We start from the raw sequence: 25,053 nt of genomic DNA, 5'->3' as shown, positions 1-25,053 counted from the left end.
CCCACGCCCACAGTCGCTCACGAAGCACCCTCCAACTTTGCGCCTTCTACCTTCACAGGAACTGGGAGCCCAGCGCTACCTGAGGGGGAGGGGCGGCCCCCAGTGCGCACGCGTGCGTGCTGTGCGGGGGCGAGGCTGTGGAGGCCCGAGGTAGTCTGGGAGCTGTATTTCTCGCGCAGGCCGAACGTCCACGGCCCCTGGGGCCTGAGGAACTACATTTCCCAGGAGCCTTCGCAGCCTTGGGGCGGGCGGGCTGGCTGGTTAATGAGCTCGAGGAAGCCGCGGCGCGGCCCACCAGGTTCCAAAACAAGGAAATGAAGGGGGGAGGCGGGACCGGGGGTGCCTGCGGGAGCTGCCGCCGCCGCCGCCGCGGAGGAGGAGTAGGAGGAGGAGGAGGAGGCGGAGGGGGTGGCTGCCGCGGCCGCCGAGGAGTCCCTTGCTGAAGGCGGACCGCGGGGCGGCGGGCGGCGCGCGCGCGCCCGAGAGGCGGCTGTTGGAGAAGTGGAGCGGCGGTCGCGGGGGGAGGAGGCGGAGGAGGAGGAGGGACTGAGCGGCGGCGGCCCCCGCGTCCCGGTGCCTCTATGGGGGAAGCAGACAATGGATTATGATTTCAAGGCGAAGCTGGCGGCGGAGCGGGAGCGGGTGGAGGATTTGTTTGAGTACGAAGGGTGCAAAGTGGGACGCGGCACCTACGGGCACGTCTACAAGGCGAGGCGGAAAGATGGGTAAGAGCAGGGGCGGGGGAGTGAGCTCGCGCCGATCGTCGCCCTGCCCGCGACCCCGCGGGATGGGTGGGTCGGAGCTCGGGCGCGCCGTGCCCCAGGGGCGAGGCGGAGGTGGGCGCGGGGCCGCGTCCCGGGGCGGACTCTTGAGGGACGCCCGCTCTGACCGCTCCCCCGGGCGGCCCCTTCGCGCCCCTCGAACTCCCGCGGCGCAGCCCCGTCGGGGGGCCGGTCCCGTGCCGGTGGGCGCCCTCCGCGTGCCGGGAGCCGGCGGCGGGACTCCAGCTGGGAGCTGGGCTGGAGGTGGAGTTGGTTGGGGTCTGTCTCTTGGGGGGGAGACGCGGAGGGCTTGGGAGAGCCCCGTCGCGGAGTTGGCGCTCCGGCCCTGGGCTGCTGACGGTCGCTGAGGAACTTCCAATCGGCTGAGCGCCTCTCGGGGGCGGCGGTTTGAAACCTGGCGGGCGGGCGGGCCGGCTGGGCGCCGCCACTCTCAGCCGCGACCTCTGTCTGCCTCGCGGGCCCGTCAGCCCGGTGGCCCCTGAGCGCTGTCGCTCCGGTCCCAGTCGACCCTTCCTCCCGCGCCCCCGCCCCCGGTTTCGGGTTCTCACTTTCTGAATCGCACACCTTCTCCTTGGAAGGTGGGACCACCGCTTCCTCGACAGGAACCGCGTTTTGCCGGCGGGTAACTTCAGAGTTCTCTCAGTTCCGTGTAGCACTCCCCGCCGGGGGTCTCGGGCATTCCTGCGCCCCTGCACCCCGGGCGCCGCCAGTGGACTGCGCGCTGGGGCTCTCGGAGCATCCAGGTTACTCCGAGCGGAATACGGAGTGACGGGGCAGGGCCCGAACCTCTGTTGTCCTGGGAGTTGAGGGAGAACCGTAGGAACCCCTTGGGAAGCCGGATAGTGGGCAGCGGAGCTCGCACAGCAGGACAGGTGGAACCAGCTCCCTGCCTTGGAGCGGTGGCTTGGAGCCGGTCGTCACCTCTCGTCCCATCCCCCTCGCCCCGGAACTCCCCTCCCCCGGTGTCAGGGCGCCACGGAAAGTCTGCCTGCCCTGCCTAGACCCCACAGACGGTCCGAGTCGCCGGAACAGAGTTTTCAGAATTGTAACGGAGTGTTCTGGGTGAACTGTTGAGCAGCCACACGACGTGCACACTCCAAGTGCTGCGCGCTCTTGTAATCTGATGTGGTTGGTTTATGAATTCTAGAACCAAGTAGGTAGATTGTGTGTGCTAATTTCGTAAGAGGAACAACAAAGCACAGCTTTATAAAGTATTTTATCACAAAGCATCGTGGAATTGTTCAGAGTCCTATCCCAAGTTTACAGGATTGTTACTGCAGGTAGCTTTTTTCTCTTTAATAACTGAACAGGCTCTTTAGTACTCAGTTTCTCAGTTCTTTCAGTTAATTACCAGGTATCCTTGCATGCACATCATGGAATGTGAGGCGCTGTAATTAAGCTGTATCTTGTTTTCGGAATGTCCACTCGACCTGTTTTACTTGTGCTTCTGTGGATATATTTGGGGAATGCACAGGAAGTTTTCCGGATTGGACATTGATGTAAAATAAATATGAGGTGCGTTTTTTCCATACTCCTCACGCAGACTTTGTAATATACTTTAGAATTTTTAAGATTTTTTTTTTTGATAAAATAGCATTCTTTTAGCAGACAACTTTTGAGAAGTTAAACAAATGTGCTTCTGAATTGTATTTGAACCGGACAGGCTTGCAACAAGAAGTAATTTAATTCCTGCTCTTTGTTCTTTTTGAATATTTGTCCCTTTAATAAAGTTCTTGATTGGAATACACTCCCTTCTCGAGTGAAATTTATTAATTAGAATTCATAAACTTTCATTACTAGAGTAACGTCAGTTTGTGCATTTTCAGTATATATATTTAGTTTGTAGGATCTGAAAGCATTAAGTAACTATTTTACATATATGAAAAAATCATAATGAAAGTTTTTTTTTCTTGGACTGAAGTTTTAGTTGAGATTTGCAACTTTCTGATAAACACCCACGTGTCTTCTGTGTCGGTAATGGGGTCAGTTAGGTTCATATCAGTGATTTGACAGAATACAAGTTTTTGCTGATAGTCCCTAAACTCTCATGCAGATTTGCATTGTAAAGGATTTTTATATTATGATCATAGTAAATACATTAGCTCTGTTTAGAAAAATTTTTAAAGATATTTTAGGGAGCAAGAGATAGATTACATGGGTGCATTAAAGAGAAATTATTCTGGGGATGAGTGTTTGGTGTAGTGGTTAAGATATGACTTGGGGGGCCAGCACCATGGCTCATTTGGTTAATCCTCCGTCTGTGGCGCTGGCATCCCGTATGGGCGCCGGGTTCTAGTCCTGGCTGCTCCTCTTCCAGTCCAGCTCTCTGCTGAGGCCCGGGAAGGCAGTGGAGGGAGGATGGCCCAGGTGCTCTGGCCCCTGCACACGCGTGGGAGACCGGGAGGAAGCACCTGGCTCCTGGCTTCCCATCAGCGCAGCTCGCCAGCTGTAGCAGCCATTTGTGGGGTGAACCAACAGAAGGAAGACCTTTCTCTCTCTCTCTCTCTCTCTCTCTCACTGTCCAATTCTGCCTGTCAAATAAAAAAATAAATAAAAATAAAAAAGATATGACTTAGGACATCCATGCCCTCTATCAGAGTGCCTGGTTTGGAGGTCTGTTTCCACTCTCCATTCCAGCTTCCTGCTGGTGTGCACCCTGACAGGCAACAGGTGATAGCTTGAGAAGCTGGACCCCTCTCATGTCTGGGACCTTGATTGAGTTCAAAACTCCTGGTTTTGGGCAGACCCAGCCCCAGCTGCTGCAGGCATTTGGGGAGTGGACCAGTAGGTTGGAGATCTGTCTCTTTGCCTTACAGATAAATAGGAAAATAATTTCTGGTTTATCTTGTAGTGTATAACCCCAAAATTGTTGAGGTCTTTAGTGTATACATTGGGAAAATTAATATACAATGTAATTAGAAAAGCCTCTGCTTGGGGCCGGCGCCGTGGCTCACTTGGTTAATCCTTCACCTGCAGCACTGGCATCCCATATGGGCACTGGGTTCTAGTCCCGGTTCCTCCTCTTCCAATCTAGCTCTCTGCTGTGGCCCAGGAGGGCAGTGGAGGATGGCCCAAGTGCTTGAGCTCTGCACCCGCATGGGAGACTAGGAGGAAGCACCTGGTTCTTGGCTTTGGATCTGCGTAGCTCTGGCCGTAAGGGACATTTGGGGAGTGAACCAACGGATGGAAGACCTTTTCTCTGTCTCTCTCTCTCACTAACTCTGTCAAATTAAAAAAAAAAAAAAAAAGCCTCTGCTCATAGATAAATGCTACAGTTTGCAAAAACTTAAAATGTTACTTCCATTGAAATATTCAATTTAGTCTATGTTACTTAACTTTAATAGGCTGGAAAAGCAAGATGTAAATCTGAGTTTTTCACTTGTGATACAAATGTTCCTTACCTTTTTGCTTTGAAAGAAGTTGTTTGACCAAAGTGTTTTTTTTTTTTAAAGCTAGGCTTAAATGTTATTCTTGAGGAGAAACAAGGTCAGAATATTTTCAAAATCTTAATGTGAGCAAGAATTTGTAAAAATAGTATTTCTTCATTAGTGAAGAAATATGTAATTTATGATTAAAAATCTTTAGACCGTATTTCTATAGTTGGAAATAGCTTAATTTGGATTGTTAGAGGAATGTTGTTAGAATGTTTTTTTGTCAATAAGAGTTTGAGACAAATGTGATTCGTTGTGTAGTACAAGTATATCTGAACACTGCCGTTCTCAGAAATACTATTCAGCTTTGTAAACTATTCATTTATCCTCTTGAATCACTTCAATTAAAGAATGCTGCTATTTTGGGTGTGTTTGAGAAATACTAGTAACTGAGTGAAATGACTAAGAGACATCTTAAAAGTTTCAATTTGTCAGGGTGTCAGATGAGTGGTTGATGAGGACATATCTTAGTGTGTGTCATGAAATTGTTCACAAATAGTATATTTATAATAGTAGATTTGGCTAAGTAAATGCAGGTATACAGTATTTGCCTGTTTTGACTTTATAGTTAAAATACATTATCATATAAGGACAGTTCAAAAAGATCATGGAAATTTTCATTAATTCCATTTTTTCATGAAGTTTTTGAAATATTTTACATTTGCTTTTTATTGGAAACTACCAAATGATTAAAAAGTTTTTTAAAAGTTACTTTTTTTTTTTTTTTAATTAAACTGAGAAGTAGGGAAACAGTAAGAACTTCTATACGCTGGTTCACTCCTGAAATGCCTAGAGTGGCTGGCCAAAGCCAGGAGCCAGAAACTCAATCCAGGTCTAACATGGGTATGAGGAACCCAGTTACTTAATTTGTCATACCGCTTCCTGCCATCTGCATTGGTGGGAAGCTAGGATCTGGAGCATAGAAATGTGGTATGCAGGTATCTTAACCACTAGGCCAAATGCCAGAACTTTCTCTTTTTTTTTAGACTTATCTATTTGAAGGACAGAGTTACAGAGAGACAGAGGCAGAAAGAGAGAGAGCGAGCGAGAGAGAGGTCTTCCATCCATTGGTTCATTCCCCAATTGGTTGCAACAGCTGGAGCTGCACCGATCCAGAGCCAGGAGCTTCTTCCAGGTCTTCCATGCAGGTACAGGGGCCCAAGGACCTGGACCATTTTTCACTGCCTTCCCAGACCATAGCAGAAAGTGGGATCAGAAGTGGAGCAGCTGGGACTTGAACTGGTGCCCATATAAGATACTGGCACTGCAGGCGATGGCTTTACCCACTATACCACAGCACCGGTCCCCAGAATTTTCAAGAGTTTGAGAACTTCTATTTGAACTTGCTCTGAAAAAGAAGAAACCCAGAGGTCTGAGAGGTTAATTTTGGCTCAGAGTTTCACAGCAAAGATGAAGCCTGTAATCTAGGTCTAACCCTGGTTCTTTCATTTTCTAGTATGTTTTGTGTTCCTATTATCTCGAGGAAAAACAAAAAAGGTAATGTTACATCCAGTCTTGGTAATTTTACTGCATAAACTTTTTCCAAGAGAAAGAGCTGTGTACCAAAGAATATAGAAAAAGGAAAATGCCAGTATGTAAGGGACATTTAAAAAAATTTTTTTTGGGGCTGGCATTGTGGTGCAGTGGGTTTAAGCTGCTGCTTGGGAACCCACATCTGATATTGGAGCACCGGTTTGAGTCTTGGCTGCTCTGCTTCCATTCCAGCTCCCTGCCAATGCACCTGGGAAGGCAACAGATGATGGCCCAAGTAATTGGGCCCCTGTTGTACACATGGGAGATCCAGATGGAGTCCCAGCTCTTGGTTTCAGTCGGGCCAACCCCTGGATATTGTGGTCATCTGAAGAGTGAACCAGTGAATAGAAGATTGTCTCTCTCTCTCACTCTGCCTTTCAAATAAATTGAAGAAATTATTTGAAAGTGACATCTTTCATCTGCTGGCATTCTGGCATTACAGGTGGCAACTTAACCTGTTGGGTCACAATTCTGGCACTCGTAAGGCATATTTTAAAAAGGAGTGCAGATCTGTAGTTTGTACCACGTTTAATTGCTTCTCTTCACCTGGTTTCTCTTTATCTTCAGGGTCACTACTTGGCTGTTATCTCTGCTTTGTGTAGTAGACAAACTATTAGTCTTTTCCTTACTGCGTCCAAGATCAAAGTTGCTGCCAGTGTCATTTTCCTACATAATAAAGTTAATCATGTCAGAGATCTTTTGGGAAAACTGTACAATCCCTATACACTCAGATCCAATCTTAATTCCCTAGTTTGGCAAGTAAGGACATTGACATTCATATCCTGTAAACAACAGCCTTTACAACTGCTCCCTCTTTTCTGATGCATTCAAACCCCATGTTTTATTTGTTTAAAGATTTATTTGTTCATCTGGAAGGCAGAGTTAACAGCGAGAGAGAGCTAGAGAGAGAGACAAGTATCCTCCATTTGCTGGTTTACTCTCCAAGTGGCTGCAGCTGCCAAGACTGGGTCAGGCCAAAGCCAGGAGCCCGGAACTCCATCTGGATCTTGCATGTGGGTACAGAGGCCCAGGCACTTGGGTCATCTGCTGCTGCTTTCCTCGGCACGTTAGCAAGGAGCTGGATTGGAAGTGGAGCAGCCAGGACTTGAACTGGTACTCATATGGGATGCTGGTGTTGCACATGTTGGCTTAGCCCACTGTGCCACCATGCTGACCCAACTGTATACTTCTATAATGTTGAACTGCTCGTAATTTCTAGGACTTAATCAAGTCCTTTCTTGTCTAATTTTCTTTGTTCTACCTTCAAACTAGAATGGTGTTGCCTTACTAGTCCTCCCTTCCCCTTCCCATACCCTGCCAAACCTGGTACATTCCTGTTCCCGTTTCAGTACCCAATAGCTTTTCTCCTGGAAGCCTTCCCTTTCTCAGCGTATTCCTGGTGCTTCTGGTCTTGTTTGTTCTGTATGTAGGTAGCACTGTAGGTAAGAGTAACATGTCACAAACTATTACCTGCAAAAGGGTCAGCATTATATTTTCAGTGTCTTGTACAGGGTTAGACATTATAATACACAGTTAGAAACCATATTGAATTTTAAAATATGCTCCAGATTGGCAAACATATTTCATTGATCTTATATCACAACACTTTTTTAGAAAGCCGGCATTGTGGTGTAGCTGGTTAAGCCTCTGCCTGTGACACCGGCATCCCACATGGGCACCGATTCAAGTACCAGCTGCTCCACTTCTGATCCAGCTTCCTGCTAATGTGCTGGGGAAAGCAGCAGAGGATGGTCCAAATGTTTGGGCTCCTGCCACCCATGTGGGAGACCAGGAAGAAGCTCCTGGTTTCGATCTGGCCCAACCTTGGCTGTTGAGGCCATTTGGGGAGTGAACCAGCTGATGGAAGAGCTCTCTAACTCTGCCTTTCAAATAAATCTTAAAAAAAAAAAAATCCTTTTTAAAAATAAATTTCTTTTCTTGAAAATCCCTGTGTTTAGTATTTGTTTTAAAAGCCTGTGAACATGACATCAGTGGTTAGATATAAGTATTGATATAGGGCTAACTAGGTCTGGTGTATTTTTTCTTAGGAATTGTGCTGGTTTTTAAGATAGTTGATGACAGTTTTTAATAGATAAGAAAAATAGGTAATTTTTTGGAAATATTAAGCATATTTTAGGCCAGCTCTTTTATAGTTGCTAGGTTGTAGTAATATGTTTTCTGTGCTTTTTGTTTTATTGAAAGTTCTAAAATATTTATGTGGCACAGCGGGTTAAGCTGCTACTTGCAGCGCCTCTGGCATCCCATGTGGACACTAGTTGGAATCCTGGCTGCTCCATGTCTGATCCACCTTCCTGCTAATGGGCCTGGTAAAGCAGCAGAAGATGGCCCAAGTACTTGGGTTCTTGCCACCCACAAAGGAGATCTAAATGGATGGAATTTGAGTACTCCTGGTCTGGCCCCTGGCCATTGTAGCCATGTGGGGGAGTGAACTAGTGAATGGAATAGATCTCTCTCTTTGTCTATCGATTGCTCTGCCTCTGCCTTTCAAATAAATAATAAATAAATACTTTAAAAAAGATTTATTTTTATTTGTTTGAAAGTGTTACAGAGAAGGAGGGAGGGAGGGGGAGGGAGGAGAGAGAGAGAGAGGGAGAGGGATATCTTCTATCTGTTGGTTCATTCCCCAAATGGCCTCAACAACCAGGGCTAGGCCAAACTGAAGCCAGGAGCCAGAAGTTTCTTCCGGGACTCCCAGATGGTTGGCAGGGGTCCAAGCACTTAGGCCATCTTCCACTGCTTTTCCAGGCACATTTTTTTTTTTTTTTTTTGACAGGCAGAGTGGATAGTGAGAGAGAGAGACAGAGAGGAAGGTCTTCCTTTGCCGTTGGTTCACCCTCCAATGGCCACTGTGGCCAGCGCATCTCGCTGATCCGAAACCAGGAGCCAGGTGCTTCTGGTCTCCCATGCGGGTGCAGGGCCCAAGGACTTGGGCCATCCTCCACTGCCTTCCTGGGCCAGCAGAGAGCTGGCCTGGAAGAGGGGCAACTGGGATATAATCCGGCGCCCCAACCGGGACTAGAACCCGGTGTGCCGGCGCCGCAAGGTGGAGGATTAGCCTGTTAAGCTACGGCGCCGGCCTCCCAGGCACATTAGTAGGGAGCTGGATCAGAAATGGAGCAGCTGGGACTCGAACCAGCTCTGATATAGGATGCCAGGATTGCAGGCAGCTGCTTTACCCACTATGCCACAATGCCAGTCCCAATAAATAAATCTTTAAAAATGTTATTTATTTGATGGGGGTGGTGGTGGTGGTGGGATTGAATGAAACTGAAAATGCTCCCATACACTGGTTCACTTCCCAAATGCCCACAGTGGCCAGGACTGATCTGAGGCTGATGTCAGGAGCTGGGAGCGCAATCCAGGTGTCCCACGTGGGTGGCAGGAACCCAGTCTCTTCAGCCACCTGTGCTAGCTGGAAGCTGGAATCAGGAGCAGAGGTGGGTGTGGAATCCAGGACTCATCTGTGATGCAAGCATCTTACCTGCTAGGCCAAATGTCCTCCCCTCATCTGTGTCCCCCCCCCCCCCCCCCCTTAGAGATTATGTTATTTGAAAGAGAGGGGAGAGACACATCTTCAGCCACTGGTTCACTCCCCAGATGATTGCAACAGGCAGGGCCGCAGCCATATGGGCTATGAGTATCACAGGTGGCAACTTCACTCACTGTGTTGCGGAGAGCAGTGATGTCCAATAGAACTTTATGCAGAAACTATTCAACATCTGTACTGTCTAGTATGGCAACCCAAAGCTGCAGAAGGCCATTGATCACCTGAAATGTGGCTAGTGTGACTGAGAAGCTAGTTAGTAGCTGTCGCATTGGAGTGTGTTACGTTTAGAGGTTTTGAAATGAGTGACTTAGAACCACTTTCAGAATTCTCTGATCTGTGAAGTGACCTTTTGATAAAAATGGATAAATGAATATGTAGACACATGAAATATGGAAAGTCTTGTCTCTTTCAAATTACAGGAGAACTTTTGAGGCTGGAATAACTTTATTTTCTTTATTTACTTGGAAGGCAGAGATATTCGGAGGTTTCCATCTACTGATTCACTCCCCAAATGCCCGCAATAGTCAGGACTGAGCCAGGTCTGTCAGGAGCCCTGAACTCCATCTGGTGTCTCATGTTGGTGTTGGTGGCAGGCACCCAATCACTTGACCCATCACCTGTTGCCTCCCAGGGATTATTAGCAGGAAGCTGCATGGGAAGCAGAGGCAAAACTTGATCCCAGGTACTCCTGTGTAGGATGTCATTCTCCCAACCTTTGGCCTAACCTGTTGCACCTTGACACCTGACCCTGAAATAGCTTGATAAAGCAAGCCAGTTCCTGAACTCTTCAGTTCAACTATCAGTCTGTGAAGAAATCAAGGGTACTTGATGACTTTTTCTTTATTAACTATTTGAAAGGATTTAGAGAGGGATATAGAGATACTGATCTTCTACATACTGGTTCACTCCCCAGATGACCACAGGTAGAATTCAGGTCTCCCATGTGGATAGCTTGGGCCATCTTTGTTTTCCCAGGCATATTAAGCAGGGAGCCTGGATCAGAAGTGGTGCAGCCAGACTCAAGACTGGTGCTCATAAGGGATGCTGTGCAGCTTCACTCTCTGTGTTCCACAGCGTTGGTCTCCTGATAACTTAAAAAAAAAAAAATTTGTTAAAAGTGTGTTAAGTAGTAAGAGCATGTGCATGAAAAGATGGACAGCATCCTTCTTCCTCTCTTGAGGCAACCATTTTTGGTTGTCTTTTAAAAGATTTTCTTCTGGGTGTGTTTTAAATGTGACAGTAATTATGATAAATGGCTAATATACTGAACACTTCTGTTTTTAACCTTAAATATAATTTGAAGATTATTTTGTGTTTAATGTATAGAGATGTCTTGCTCCTTTTGTTAGTTTGAGTGTTTTTTATATATGTATGTTTTTAAAGGTTTTTTAAAAAATTTTTTGTATTTGAAAGAGTTACAGAGAGAGGGAGAGAAAGAGAGTGAGATATTCTCTCCGTTGGTTCACTTCTCAGATGGCTGCAATGATTGGGGCTGGGCCAGGTAGAAGTCAGGAGCCAGGAATTTCATCTGTGCCTCCCATGTGGGTGGGCAGGACCCAGGTACTTGGGTCATCTTCCACTGCTTTCCCAGGCACGCTAGCAAGGAACTGGATTGAAAGTGAAGCAACCAGGACTTAAACTGGCACCTCAGGCAATGGCTTAACGTGTTATGTAGTATTGACTTAGATTGATTTAACCATCCTGCATTATGAATGTTGAGTATCTTTTCAGTCTTGTTAGTACTAACACTGCGATAGATTTCCTAGGAAGTATGATATTTTGTTAATACACTTATAAGTTTCTAGATGCTTTTACCTTTGGAAGTAACGACTTGAAATGAATTGCTAATGAGGTGATGTGGAAGATAAAAATATTTAAAAATGAGAGATGAGGGGATAGCTAAGAATTAAATTGTTAAGGCTTAAAAATAATGATTAGTACATAAAAATGAGTTATAAGTCATGTGTTTGCTGTAGGAAGTACAAGTTACTTAACCATGCTGTTTTAGCAGCATGGGGCAAGCATGTGAGTTTTGGGGAAAAAGAAAGTACCTGAAAAGATTTCTAAAACAATGAGTTAAGTATTTTTACTTTTTACTTTTGAATACTCTGTTTTGGAACTAGTGTGCTAGACAAGTAAGTTAATATGTGTAGTAAATTGTAATTTGTTTTGAAAAATGCCCATGTGCAGCAGTGAGGGTTGGGCATTAGAGGATTTTAAAGCAATATACTGTAGTTTGAAATTTTCTTGATGGTAAACTATTAGAGTAAGGGTAGTTGGAACATAGTTTCTAAAGATCAACTTGTTTATTACTGTGTAGTGCTGTGACTATGTAATGTCAGTACTACTTTTGGATTTCAAAATAAAGGCATAGCAAATTGCTTTTTTGCACACATTTTAATAGCTAACATGGCCGTTTCTTTAAGAGCAGACAGTGTTTTAGGTCCAGAACCATAAAGAGATAGCCAACAAAGCTATTTAAAGATTTTTGTCCATTTATAAATAGCTGATAGTCCAACACTTCCTGTAATAGCTGTTCTGAGTGTGCACTGTGCAGGATAAAAGAGAGTCTCAAGAGAGACGACAGGATGTAATTTAGGATACAAGTGTGCAGCAGTAGTTTTTTATTGAGGGTTTGCATTCTTGTCCAGAAGTAAATGATGGATCAAAGAGAAATAAAAATCTATAAAGTCTTTAACTAATTAATGCCCTTAGAAAATATTTTTAATTTCAAATACAGTGTCTTGCTAAAGAAAAAAAGACACCCTCCTTTTGGAGGCTTTAAGCCTGCTGGGTATATTCTATTTTAAAAACATTATTTCAATAGGCTTTGTGGTGGATGATCTCAGTTACTAAGCTGAATGTGAATAGGGATTGGATTTAATTACTGTGTAGGGTGGTTGACCACATACTGAAACCCAATGTTTTGCAGATATTTGTAGATATTTACATTTAGACAGAAAGGTAAATCCATGGTTGCTGGAAAACTAAGGGTCTTCCAGGTACATGAGTTATGTTTTTCCTTAGGAAAGGTATTTTTGTTAAAATTGTTAAAGGGGCCAAGCAATTTGAGGCACAAGGTGTAGCTTTTCCTGAAAGTTAGTTCTTGTTAGTCTTGTTAGTCTTGTTAGTCTTGTTAGTTCTTGTTAGTCTTGTTAGTCTTGTTAGTCTTGTTAGTTTTTGTTAGTCTTGTTCTCCTTTTGCAATGTAATTCTTATAGCTATATTTTAAGAGTGACTTAGACCCCGAGTAAATCGTATTATTTTAGAATTAGGTACAAATTGAAGAAAATTGTCTTTTGAAATGTCCCAAGTAGTTATATGTTACTTAACGATGGGGAAATGCATCAATAGGCAATTACCTCCTTGTGAGAGCGTCATAGAGTACACTTACACAACCCAGATTGCTGAAGGTCAGTCACTTGATGTGGCCTCTTGATGCAATTGGGAGACAGAGTAAACAGACACATGAGGCTGCTGCTGGTATATCCAGGCGTACTGTTAACTTAGAAGGAGTGTACTCTAACAAAGAGCAAAAAATATAGTAAATACATAAACCAGTAACTGAACATTTTCTTTTTATTTAAAAGACAGAGTTACAGAGAGAGAGAGAGAGAGAGAGAGAGAGAGAGATTGAGATTGAGATCTCCCATGTGCTGGTTCACTCCCCGGATTGCCACAAGGGCTAGAGCTGGGCCATTCTGAAGCCAGGAGCTTCATTCAGGTCTCCCATATAGGTACACTTGGGGCATCCTCCGCTGCTTTTCCAGTCACATTAGCAGGGACCCTGATTGGAAGTGGAGCAGCTGGGACTTGAGCCAGTGCCCTTAGGGTATGCTAGTGCTGTAGGCAGTGGCTTAACTCACTGTAGGAGGTGCGCTGGGCCTTATAGTCATTTTATTATTGTTATCAGATATTGTGTACTGAACATGATTGTCTTGCTGTACTTTTATATAACTGGTAGGGCAGTAAGTAAGCACAGTAAAAAATATACCAGCGTTTCCACATTGCTGTGACATCACCCAGGCAATAGGCATTTTCGGCTCCATTACCATTTTACGAGACCACCTTCATATAGATAATCCATTGTTGACTATGATTTAGTTGTGGGTGGTCAAACAAACTTATGAACAGTCACACATAAAATGAAAAGTAAAAAAGTAAAAGCCTGCCTTCTTGCTGCCCATTTCCAAGACCCCTTTACTTTTCAGAGATAGCAGTTATACCATTACACCCTAAATAATATCTTTATAATTCTATGTCTTGATTTATCAACTTTCGGCAGTTTCTTTTGACTTTCCATTAGAAAATCTGAGCAGTTTGGTGAAGTCTCTTCCTGTTTTTCTTTTCTCCATCTTAACCTTCAAACTGTTATATTTGTCATTTAAAAGTTTAAAAAATTTATTTATTTGAAAGGCAGTGTGATAGAAACAGTGTGATTGATTGTCTGCCTGCTGTTTCACTTCCTAAGTGGCCATTACAGCCTGGGTAGGACCAGGCTGAAGCCAGGAGCCATGAACTCCATCTCTACCTCCTATGTGGGTGACAGGGACCAAAGTACCTGAGTTACCATCTGCTGCTTCCCAGGCACATTAGCAGGAAGCTAGATTTGAAGCAGTGTAGTTGGGACTCAATTTATGTGCCAATATAGGATTCTGGCAGCTTAGCCTACTGGGCCACAATACCTGCCCCTGTTTTAAATTGTTTTTGTGGCAAATATTGTTATGACTTTAAATTACAAACTTACTTCCAGGCCAGCTCTCTGCTGTGGCCAGGGAGTGCAGTGGAGCATGGCCCAAGTGCTTGGGCCCTGCACCCCATGGGAGACCAGGAGAAGCACCTGGCTCCTGCCTTTGGATCAGCGCGGTGCGCCGGCCGCAGCGGCCATTGGAGGGTGAACCAACGGCAAAGGAAGACCTTTCTCTCTTTCTCTGTCACTGTCCACTCTGCCTGTCAAAAAAAAAAAAAAATTACAAACTTAAATTTCCTTCATTTATCAATCTAGATATTATCTTTGTTCTTTCTGATATGAATGTTTAAAGTAATATAGTTTTCCGGCCGGCGCCGTGGCTTAACAGGCTAATCCTCCGCCTTGCGGCGCCGGCACACCGGGTTCTAGTCCCGGTCAGGGCGCCGGATTCTATCCTGGTTGCCCCTCTTCCAGGCCAGCTCTCTGCTATGGCCTGGGAGTGCAGTGGAGGATGGCCCAAATCCTTGGGCCCTGCACCCGCATGGGAGACCAGGATAAGCACCTGGCTCCTGGTTTTGGATCAGCGCGATGCGCCGGCCGCAGCAGCTATTGGAGGGTGAACCAATGGCAAAAAGGAAGACCTTTCTCTCTGTCTCTCTCTCTCACTGTCCACTCTGCCTGTCAAAAAAAAAAAAAAAAGAAAAAAGAAAAAAGAAAAAAAATATAGCCTTCCAACTATTTTTCTCCATTCCCCCAGTTTTTAAAGTATGATTTTTATAATATCTTGTATTTAATGCATTTTTGCCCAGGGGTTTAGAATTGTCTAGAAAGTGGGCCGGCGCCGTGGCTTAACAGGCTAATCCTCCGGCGCCGGCATACTGGGTTCTAGTCCTGGTCGGGGCGCCAGATTCTATCCCGGTTGCCCCTCTTCCAGTCCAGCTCTCTGCTATGGCCCAGGAAGGCAGTGGAGGATGGCCCAAGTGCTTGGGCCCTGCACCCGCATGGGAGACCAGGAGAAGCACCTGGCTCCTGGCTTTGGATCAGCACGATGATCCGGCCGCAGCGGCCATTGGAGGATGAACCAAAGGCAAAAAGGAAGACCTTGCTCCTTTTTTTTTTTTTTTTAATTTATTTTTATTTTTTTGACAGGCAGAGTGGACAGTGAGAGAGAGAGACAGAGAGAAAGGTCTTCCTTTTGCCGTTGGTTCACCCTCCAATGGCCGCCGCGGTTGGCGTGCTGCGGCCGGCGCACCACGCTGATCCGATGGCAGGAGCCAGGTGCTTCTCCTGGTCTCCCATGGGGTGCAGGGCCCAAGCACTTGGGCCATCCTCCACTGCCTTCCCGGGCCATAGCAGAGAGCTGGCCTGGAAGAGGGGCAGCCGGGACAGAATCCGGTGCCCCGACCGGGACTAGAACCCAGTGTGCCGGCGCCGCAAGGCAGAGGATTAGCCTATTGAGCCACGGCGCCGGCCAGGAAGACCTTTCTCTCTGTCTCTCTCTCTCACTATCCACCCTGCCTGTCAAAAAAAAAAAAAAAAAAAAAGTGAGTCTTGGAAACCATTCAATAGTATTAAATATTATGATTAAGAAATTATTCATGGGCTGGCACTGTGGCGTAGTAGGCTAAGCCTTCGCCTGGGGCACCAGCATCCCGTATGGCACCAGTTCATGTCCCTGCTATTCCTCTTCTGATCCAGCTCTGTTTTCTCTGGTTCTTATTTATTTATTTATTTTTTGGTTTGCTGAATATTTTTTAAAAAAATATTTATTATTTGAACGAGTTAGAAATAGAGAGAGAGAGAGAGACATAGAGAGAGAGAGGGCTTCCATCCGCTGCTTCATTTTCCCATTGGCCACCTTGGCTGGAGCTGCGCTGATCTGAAGCCAGGAGCCAGGTGCTTTCTCTGGGTCTTTCCACGCGGGTGCAGGGGCCCAAGGACTTGGCCATCCTTTACTGCTTTCCCGGGCCATATCAGGCAGCACAAGCTGTGGCTTAAACTGCTGCACTACAACTGCATTGTGTTTTAATTTTTTAAAAAATTTATTTGATTATTTCCTCTGTTGCCTTAATGTTCTGTTTTTCAAGTGTGCTTGTTTACAAATGTTAACCTTTTAGATGCTATCTTCCATTTCTCTTAAATTCATTCTCAGTATTTTCAACTCTTTCTCCTCTCCATTGTGGAAGATTTTCCTTATTTAATCTTATAGGTTACTAATTTGATGTTCAGTGGGGGCTGCCATTTTTTATTCCACATGATCTGAATTCAGGAATCTGAGTTTATAAAATAAATAACTCCCCTATTAATATTTTGGTTGTTTATAGTGTTTCACTATTATAAAATTCTTATGTAAATTTTTTGGTATTTATCATGTGATTTATTTTGCTTTTCCTTAATATTTTTCTTATAATCTGTGTGCTAGATCAAGACAATTGAAATGGTTTTGTATTTTGTACTTATGAAGACAGTACATTTGTTTAACTTATCAATACATGGGTTTTATCATCAGTATTGCAGTTTATTCTGCTTTTGTCCAGCACTGTGCTAGCTGTTAATTTGAGACCTCTGTATTTATATCTAGTTAAAAGAATTAAGATATAATCTCTGGTTTGTCTAAGTAAAAAGTGGTATATTTCTGTCTAATTATATTTGCTTTATTTTTCTTACCCAAATGATTACCAAGAAGGGGACAACCGAGTTTGCTTATGCTTGGCGTTAGCACGATAGCTGAAATGGACTGTTAGAAATATCAGTTAGCAAACACAAGCAACTTTAAGTCACCTAACAGTCATTTTTCATTAATGTCTGTTGATCCACATACTCTTCTGTTTGTTCATCTGTTCCTCTGTCTAAATTTTCATCTGTCAATCTGTTTATCCTCTCTCTGCCTATCTTCTTCTTCTTTTTTTTTTTTTTTGACAGGCAGAGTGGACAGTGAGAGAGAGACAGAGAGAAAGGTCTTCCTTTTGCCGTTGGTTCACCCTCCAATGGCCGCCGCGGTAGGCGCGCTGCGGCCGGCGCACCGCGCTGATCCGATGGCAGGAGCCAGGGGTGCAGGGCCCAAGGACTTGGGCAATCCTCCACTGCACTCCCTGGCCACAGCAGAGAGCTGGCCTGGAAGAGGGGCAACCGGGACAGGATCGGTGCCCTGACCGGGACTAGAACCCGGTGTGCCGGCGCCGCAAGGCAGAGGATTAGCCTAGTGAGCCGCGGCGCCGGCCATGCCTATCTTCTATGATACAACATTTTCTTTGCCCTCTCTCCAGTTCCTCTAGATGTCCATTCATTTAATCTGTACTCTCCCATTTATTATTTGATCTCTTTCTGTAAGCCATTTATTGTATCATAAGTAATGACTGTACAAGTGCATATGAGGTATAATTTCTGCAAAAAGTAAAACTGGAAGTGTTCCCAGCACACTCCCAACAGTGATTGTCTATAGGAAGGGAACCGACTTTTAAAAAACTGGGTACTCTAGAGTATTATTTGGCAAAATATATTTTACTGCATGTATATTACTACTTTAAGAAAAAGAAGATATTTAAAAAGTTAACTGTATATAACATTACTGGAAAAAGGCAAGTCTGTTTAAAAATAGAAGTTTTTTACTTTCATCTTATAAATCAATATATAAGGAAAACCCAATATTTATTCATTAAGGAAAGCAGGAATTATGGAAACATCAAGAAGAAAATATAAACCAGTTGGAACAAGACCACTCAGAGATGAGCATTGATTATTGATCTGATTTTGGTGTGTTTTTCTCCTTTTTTTTTTTTTTTTAAAGTGGATTATTCATAAATTTTTATTAGGTTAACATTTGCATCACATAAAACTCACCATATTAAAGTGTACCACTTAGTAAGTTTTGGTACATTCATAGCATTCTGCAACTATTTCTGCTAACTGGTCCCAGAATAGGTTCCCACTGCCTTCCAGGGTTTGTATTCGCAGGAAGCTGGAGCCAGGAGCTGGAGGTGGACATGGAACCCAGGCAAACTGAAATAGGATGTGCGTGTCCCAGTTATCAACTCAACTGTTGGACCAGATGCCCCTCCCATTTTTATTTTTATTTTTGTAAAATTTGAGAGGCAGAGATAAAGAGGTCCTGTCTATTGGTTTCCTCCCCAAAACTTCCCCAATGGCTGGGGCTTGATATGGCCCAATATGGGAGCCAGGAACTCAATCATAGTCTCCCCATGGGTGGCAGGTACTCAACTATTTGACCCATCACCTAATGCCTCCCAGGGTCTGCATTAGCAAGAAGCCAGAATTGAGAGAACTGGGACTTGAAACCAAGTACTGTGATATGGGGTGTGGGTTTCTTAACTGCCAAGCCAAATGTCTGCCCCTAGCTCTCCTTTGAAACCTGAAAAGAACACACCCTAAATTATTATTATTATTTAACCTGCTGCACCACAGTACTGTGGCCCCTTCTTTTCTTAACAGAAAATTCAGAGATGGAGTGTGCTGGTCTGTTGAGGCTATTCAAGGATATTAAATATCTATATCTTTCCCCCTGTCCTGGCATTTTTAATACAGGCAGTCCCAGATAATTGTTATATCTCCATGTATTACTTCAGAATGGGAGGAGACAAAGGCTGAAAGGAAAAAAGGGCTGTGCCAACCAAATGGTAGGCAAGGGAGAGGCAGATCGCAAATGGCGTTGAGAAGCCAGTGCATAAAACTCTGCCTGCTGCTGTGTGCGACAAAAGGCTTCAGCTGAAGTGGGAAAGGAGAAAGAAAGCTGTGAACTGTCACCAGCTCCTAACATTGTTGACTGACACGGCCATATAAATGTTCAAATTTCACATGGATTAAGCAACACCTTATGACACTAACAGAGTCCTTACCCTTTTGCACAAATGATCAAAAAACACAGCCTAGAAATTTTGGTATTTATGATAGGGAACAAAACTTGGTTGAATTTTATGTATGACCTTTGTTCTGGACCGAATCACTAAGGTTCTTTGTTTTCTTGTTACAAAGACATTGTCTATCCCAGCATTTGAATCAACAAAGTACTTTTGGGTCTAAATGACTTAAATTTATTCCTCATTAAAGAACTACTTGTATTTTCCTTTCCCAGAGAAGGGTTTTTGTTTCTGAGCCTGTAAATGCATACAAATGAAAAGCAAACTGTGGTGTAAGGAAGCATTGGAAACCCTCATTTCAAATCTGGGCTAACAAATGCTCTGTAGCTATGGGGTTTTGGTAGTGAAGTAATCTCTGTGCCTCAGCTTCCCCATCTGTAGAATTTATATGATGATAAATTACAATCTCATGATTGCAGTGAGGAATAATTACATCATAATGTATGAAATTCCCCAGTAAAGTATTGCCTTACGTATTCTCCAAATATTATCGAGGGAGGTTTTCATGACTTTAAGTTCCTTGAACATTGTTAGCAAATAAAAATAGTTTTGAGTGAAAATTATAGAGTAACCTTAATTTACTTTTTAAAAAAAGATTTATTTATTTGAAAGGCAGAGTTACAGAGAGGCAGAGAGAGAGAGAGAGAGAGAGAGAGAGAGAGAGAGAGAGAGAGGTATCTTCCATCCATTAGTTTACTTCCCAAATGGCCGCAATGGCTGGAATTGGGCTGATCTGAAACTGAGAACCAGGAGCTTCTTCTGGGTCTCTCATGTGGCTTCAGGCCCAAGGACTTGAGCCATCATCCATGTTTCCCAGGCGCATTAGCAGGGAGCTGGATCAGAAGCAGAGCAGCTGGGATTCAAACCATTGCTCCAATATGGGATGCCAGCATTGCAAGTTGGGGCTTAACCTGCTGTGCTACAGCGCTGGCCTCAGTAATGAAGAGAGACTGATAAAGGCAAGTTAATTATCATCAGTTGTGAGGATGTACTTTTCTATAAACTTCTCAGATTTGATTCATTGATAAGTTAGTAGATTTTCCAGTAGTCAGATATTTAGGTACTTCTAGGTAGGGCTTGCTTTTTTTTTATTGACAATTCAGTGGTTTTTAGTAATTACACTGCCATTATCTCATATTAGAACATTTTATCACCCCTAAAACAGCAATGCGTGCTGTGGCAGTCATTGTGCATTTCCTTTCCCCTAGCTCCTACCATTGACTGATCTCCTTTCTTTGTTTTTGTCTATGCTGGATGTTTCATATTCATGGAACCATACTATATGTGGTGTTGTAGTCTGGCTTCTTAGCATAATATTTTCAAGGTTCATATTTGTGGCAGGTATGAATATATTATTCTAAATGGCTGCATGGTTATAACACATTTTGTTTATCCATTTATCAGTTGATGGGTATTTGGGTTGTTTCCACTTTTTGGCTCTTATGAATAATAGTGCCTATGAACATTTGTATAGAAGTTTTTGTTTGGCCATATGTTTTCAGTTCTCTTGGGTATATACTTAGGAGTGATCATATGTTAGCTCTTACGGTGTTTAACCTTTGAGGAACTCTCAGACTGTTTTCCAAAGAGGCTGTACCATTTTATAGTCCCATCTGCAAAGAGCATATTTGCCAATAGTAGGTAGTATTTGTCTTTTAAAATCATAAACAAATTTTAATTGAGTGGCAGAGTAGGAAAAGGGAGGGAGCAAGGGAAAGAGGGAAGGAGGGAGGGAGGGAGTAAGAGCCAGCGAGCGCAAGCGAGCGGCCAGAGCTGGGCCAATCCAAAGCCAGGAGCCTGGAGCTTCATCCAGGTCTCCCACTTGGGTGCAGGTTCCCAAGAACTTGGGCCATCTGCTGCTGCTTTCCCAGGCGCAGAGAGCTGGATCAGAAATGGAGCCAGCTCAAACTGGTGCCTGTATGGGATGCTGGTGTTGCAGGTGGCGGCTTAATCTGCTGTGCCACAATGCTGGCCCCATCAGCAACTTTATTTATTTGAAAGGCACACATAACATAGAAATTGCATTTGCCGTTGTACTCTACAAATGCTCATGGCAGGCTGAAGCCAGGAACCAAGAACTCAGTCCAAGTGTCCCATGTGGTGACAGTGACCCCGTGACCTACTGCATTCGGGTGTGCATTAGCAGGAAGTTGGAATTGGAAGCAAAGTGAGACTTGAATGAAGGCTCTCATATGGGATATGCACATCCAAGCAGCATCTTAACTGCTTTGCCAAACACCTTCCCCAGACCTATTCTTTTTAAAATTAAGTACTGTATTGTGGTTATCTTTCTGTGTTAACATAGATCTTTATAGTAAATTTTTTTACAGGTTTATTTATTTGAATGTCAGAGTTACACAGAGAGAGAAGGAGAGACAGAGAGAGAGGGAGAGAAAGAGAGGGAGAGGGAGAGAGAGAGAGGTCTTCCATCTGTTGGTTCACTCCCCAATTGGCCACAACGGCTGATCTGGAGCTGGGCCTATCTGAAGCCAGGAGCCAGGGCTTCTTCGGGTCTCCCATGCGGGTGCAGGGGTCCAAGGCCTTGGGCCATCTTCTACTGCTTTCCCAGGTCATAGCAGAGAACTGGATTAGAAGTGGAGCAGCCGGGTCTCGAACCATCGCCCATATGGGATGCCGATGCTTCAGGCCAGGGCGCTAACCCACTGCTCCGCAGCACTCACCCCTTTAAAGTAAATTTTTAAAAATTATGTGTGAGACAGAAACAGAAGGGAGTGGGATGGGGAGAGAGAGAGACAGTGGGTGCTTGCGTGCCAGGTGTTTGTTGGTTCACCAAATTCTCATTATTGTTATGGCTGGGGCTGGGGCTGGGGCTGGGGCTGGGAGCCCATGAATGTAATGCAGGTCTCCCAATTACTTGATGTGTCATCATTGCCTCCCAAGGTCTGTGTTGGCCAGGAGCTATAATCAGGAGCTGGAGCCAGGAATTGAACCCAGGTATTCCCACGTGAAATGCAGGCATCTTACCTACTCCCAGATCTGTGTAATTATAAGCTGCTTTGTGGTATTGTTGTCTTGCTGCATTTTACTATATTACAACTGTTTAGTTGTTTATAGTTTTTATTCTTTTAGTAAGTAATGCTTTGCCTATTACTCGATTATTTCTTTAGAATAAATGTTTTTGAGGTGAAATGGTTGAATCATGTGGTTTCTCCATATTTAATTTAGGGTCATGTCACCGCATTCTTTGACCGAGAAAGTTGAGCAAATTTTTCTTAAAATGACACTAATGTCTTTTTTCCTCACCCTTGCCGACAACTGCCTTTTTTCTACTTTTGTCAGCCTTCAGGAAGGTTGAATGTCTTCATTTGAGTATTTGCTGTTCGGCTATTTTTCACTCATTTACTTTTTTTTTTTTTTCCGACAGACAGTGTTCTATGGTGGTTAAAGCTGTGCTTTGAGATTGTATTATCTAGATTTATAATCCCAGCTATCACACTTAGTTATGTGACTCGAGCAAGCTAACTCCATGCCTTAGTTTCCTTATCTGTAAAATGGGATAATAGTAGTATCTACCCTGTGAATTAGAAATTTTTGAGAGACTGGCTCTGTGCACAGTAGATTAATCTTCTGCCTGTGGTGCCAGCATCCCATATGGATGCCAGTTCTAGTCCTGGCTGTCCCTCTCTGCTGTGGCCTGGGAATGCAGTAGAAGATGGCCCAAGTCCTTGGGCCCCTGCACACATGGGAGACCAGAAAGAAGCTCCTGGCTCCTGGCTTCAGATTGGCACAGCTCCGGCCATTGCAGCCATCTAGGGAGTGAACCAACGAAAGGAAGACTTTCTCTTTGTCTCGCCCTCTCACTGTCTGTAACTCTACCTCTCAAATAAATAAATAAAATCTTAAAAACAGAAAAAAAGAAATTGTTGAGATTTCTCATTTAAAATTGTTTTCTCATTTTTATTTGAAAGCCAGAGACAGAGAGAGATCTTCCATCTGACAGTTCATTCCCCACATGCCTGCAGCAGCCAATGCTGGGCCAGGCACAAGCCAAGAGCCTGAAATGCCATTTGGGAAGTGCTTGGGCCCTTGCACCCATGTGGGAGACCTGGAAGAAGTTCTAGACTCCTGGCTTCAACATGGCCCAGCCTTGGCCGTTTAGGCCAGCTGGGGAGTAAATGGAAGATACTTTCTCTCTTTCTCTCCCTTTCTCTGTAATTATGCCTTTCAACTAAATAATAAATAAACTGTAAAATAAAAAATAAAAAAAAGGCACTGGGGGTGCCAGAACTTGAGTCAGGCTCTGCAAAATGAGATGTGAGCATGCCACATAGTGACAACCTGCTGTGAAGTGCCCACCCCTTCTGTGGAGTTTTTGTGAGGATAACCTGAGATAACAAATATGATGTGGTTGGAACAGTGTCTGAAAGATAATGTGCACTGCTAGTGTTACTAATCTTTTCACACTTGTATATTCCTATAGGATAAATTCTCATAAAAGCAGGAGTGTTTAAAAATAGATATCACTAAATTGTTGTCTAAAAATGTTGTTCCTTTGATAATAAAAGCTACATAATAACTCTGTTTAGAATCTTCATAGGGCCATAATTATGTCCAAGCTCTCTTTTAATTGTTTCTGTATTATTCAGAAATCAAGAGATTCCTTTATAAAATTTTATTTATCACTGCTTTTTTTTTTTGAAAGGCAGAGTTAGAGGGATAGGCAGAGAGACAGAGATCTTCCATCTGCTGGTTCACTTCCCATATGGCCACAATGTCTGGAGCTGCACCAGACCAAAGCCAGGAGCCAGGAGCTTCTTCCGAGTCTCCCATGTAGGTGTAGGAGCCCAAGTACTTGGGCCGTTCTCTGCTGCTTTCCCAGGCGCGTTAGCAAGGACCTGGATCAGATGTAGAGCCGCTGGAAATTGAACTGATGGCTACTTAACCTGCTGTGTTCTTTATCACTGCCTTTTTTTTTTTTTAAAGATTTATTTATTTATTTGAAAAGCAGAGTTACAGAGAGGCAGAGGCAGAGAGAGACACAGAGAGATCTTCCATCTGTTGGTTCACTCCCTAGATGGCCGCAATAGCTGGAGCTGTGCCTATCTGAATCCAGGAGCCAGGAGCTTCTTCTGGGTCTCCCATGTGGGTGTAGGGGCCCAAGGACTTGGGCCATCCTCTACTACTTTCTCAGACCATAGCAGAGAGTTGGGCTGGAAATGGAGCAGTTGGGACTCGAACCAGCACCCATATGGGATGCTGGTACAATAGGCAGTGACCTTACCTGCTACACCACAGCGCTGGCCCCTATCACTGCCTTTTGATTATTTCAAACATCCAGACATGTTTAGAGACCTAGATCTATAATCCTCTTGTTTCTGGTGTGTAGATCCAATGATCTAGACAAGTTTTGTTTTTTTTCCCCCCATGATCAGTCAGATATTTTCTGTATGTCTAGTAACGGTCAGTGAGCATTTTTGGCTTTGGAAGCCATATAGTCTCTGTCACAGCTACTGAATCTGCAACTGTGAAAAAGCAGCCCTAGGCAGTAGGTTAATGAGTAGGAATGGCGGCATATTTACAGGAACAGACACTGCGTTTAGCCTGGGCTGTATCCTGCTATCTCTTGATCCAGATGAAACAGCAGGCTGCTATATTTACTTTCTCTGTAAATGTGTTTGTATGTACGTAATACATTTTTCTGAACCACTGGAAAATAAGTTGTAATTATCATGGCACTATACCCTTCAGTATCTCAGCATGTATCTCCTAAAAATAAACACATTCTCCTGCAGAACCATGATTCTATTATTACAGCTAAGAACATTATAATTTTGTTCTTTTTAATAGACCAAGATTATATAATACCAAAAAAAAAAAAATCCTTGGCTATGCTTCTTAACTATTAACCTATTGAATTGTTTCTATTCCTGTCTGTCTTGTTTCCGTTTCCTGATTTGTTTCTGTAGGTAGAAATCTGCATTGGATAAATTCAATTGCCAATTTCATTTGACCCATTTTCATGATCACATGGAAGTAATATCTTCATTTTTTATGTGTTTCATTTGTATTTTTAAAAACTTGGATTTTGTTTCTGTGTTTTGTGATTTCAAAAGAGAAGACATTTTTTAAAGATTTATTTGTTTATTTGAGATATAGAGTTATAGACAGACACAGAGATCTTCCATCTGCTGGTTCACTTCCCAGATGGCTACAGT

At 44.0% G+C, this 25,053-nt stretch overlaps 1 protein-coding gene across 2 annotated transcripts in view; it reads left to right on the top strand.

Annotated features, from left to right (window-relative positions):
• Positions 1-518: 518 nt before the first annotated feature.
• Positions 519-25,053, top strand: part of CDK19 (cyclin dependent kinase 19) — a 189,666-nt gene continuing 165,131 nt past the window's right edge. Inside the window, exon 1 of one of the 2 annotated variants that reach the window (XM_062186608.1) lies at positions 519-725. In XM_062186608.1, coding sequence (XP_062042592.1) covers positions 598-725 — 128 coding nt within the window. In that variant the 5' untranslated portion in view covers positions 519-597. The remainder of the gene's footprint in view (positions 726-25,053) is intronic. The other variant, XM_062186609.1, reaches the window with a different exon arrangement.

This window comes from Lepus europaeus, chromosome 3 (assembly GCF_033115175.1).
Source record: "Lepus europaeus isolate LE1 chromosome 3, mLepTim1.pri, whole genome shotgun sequence".
Classification (NCBI taxonomy): Eukaryota; Metazoa; Chordata; class Mammalia; order Lagomorpha; family Leporidae; genus Lepus; species Lepus europaeus.
The sequence above is the reverse complement of the archived record's forward strand: the minus strand, read 5'-3'. Positions and strand labels throughout refer to the sequence as shown.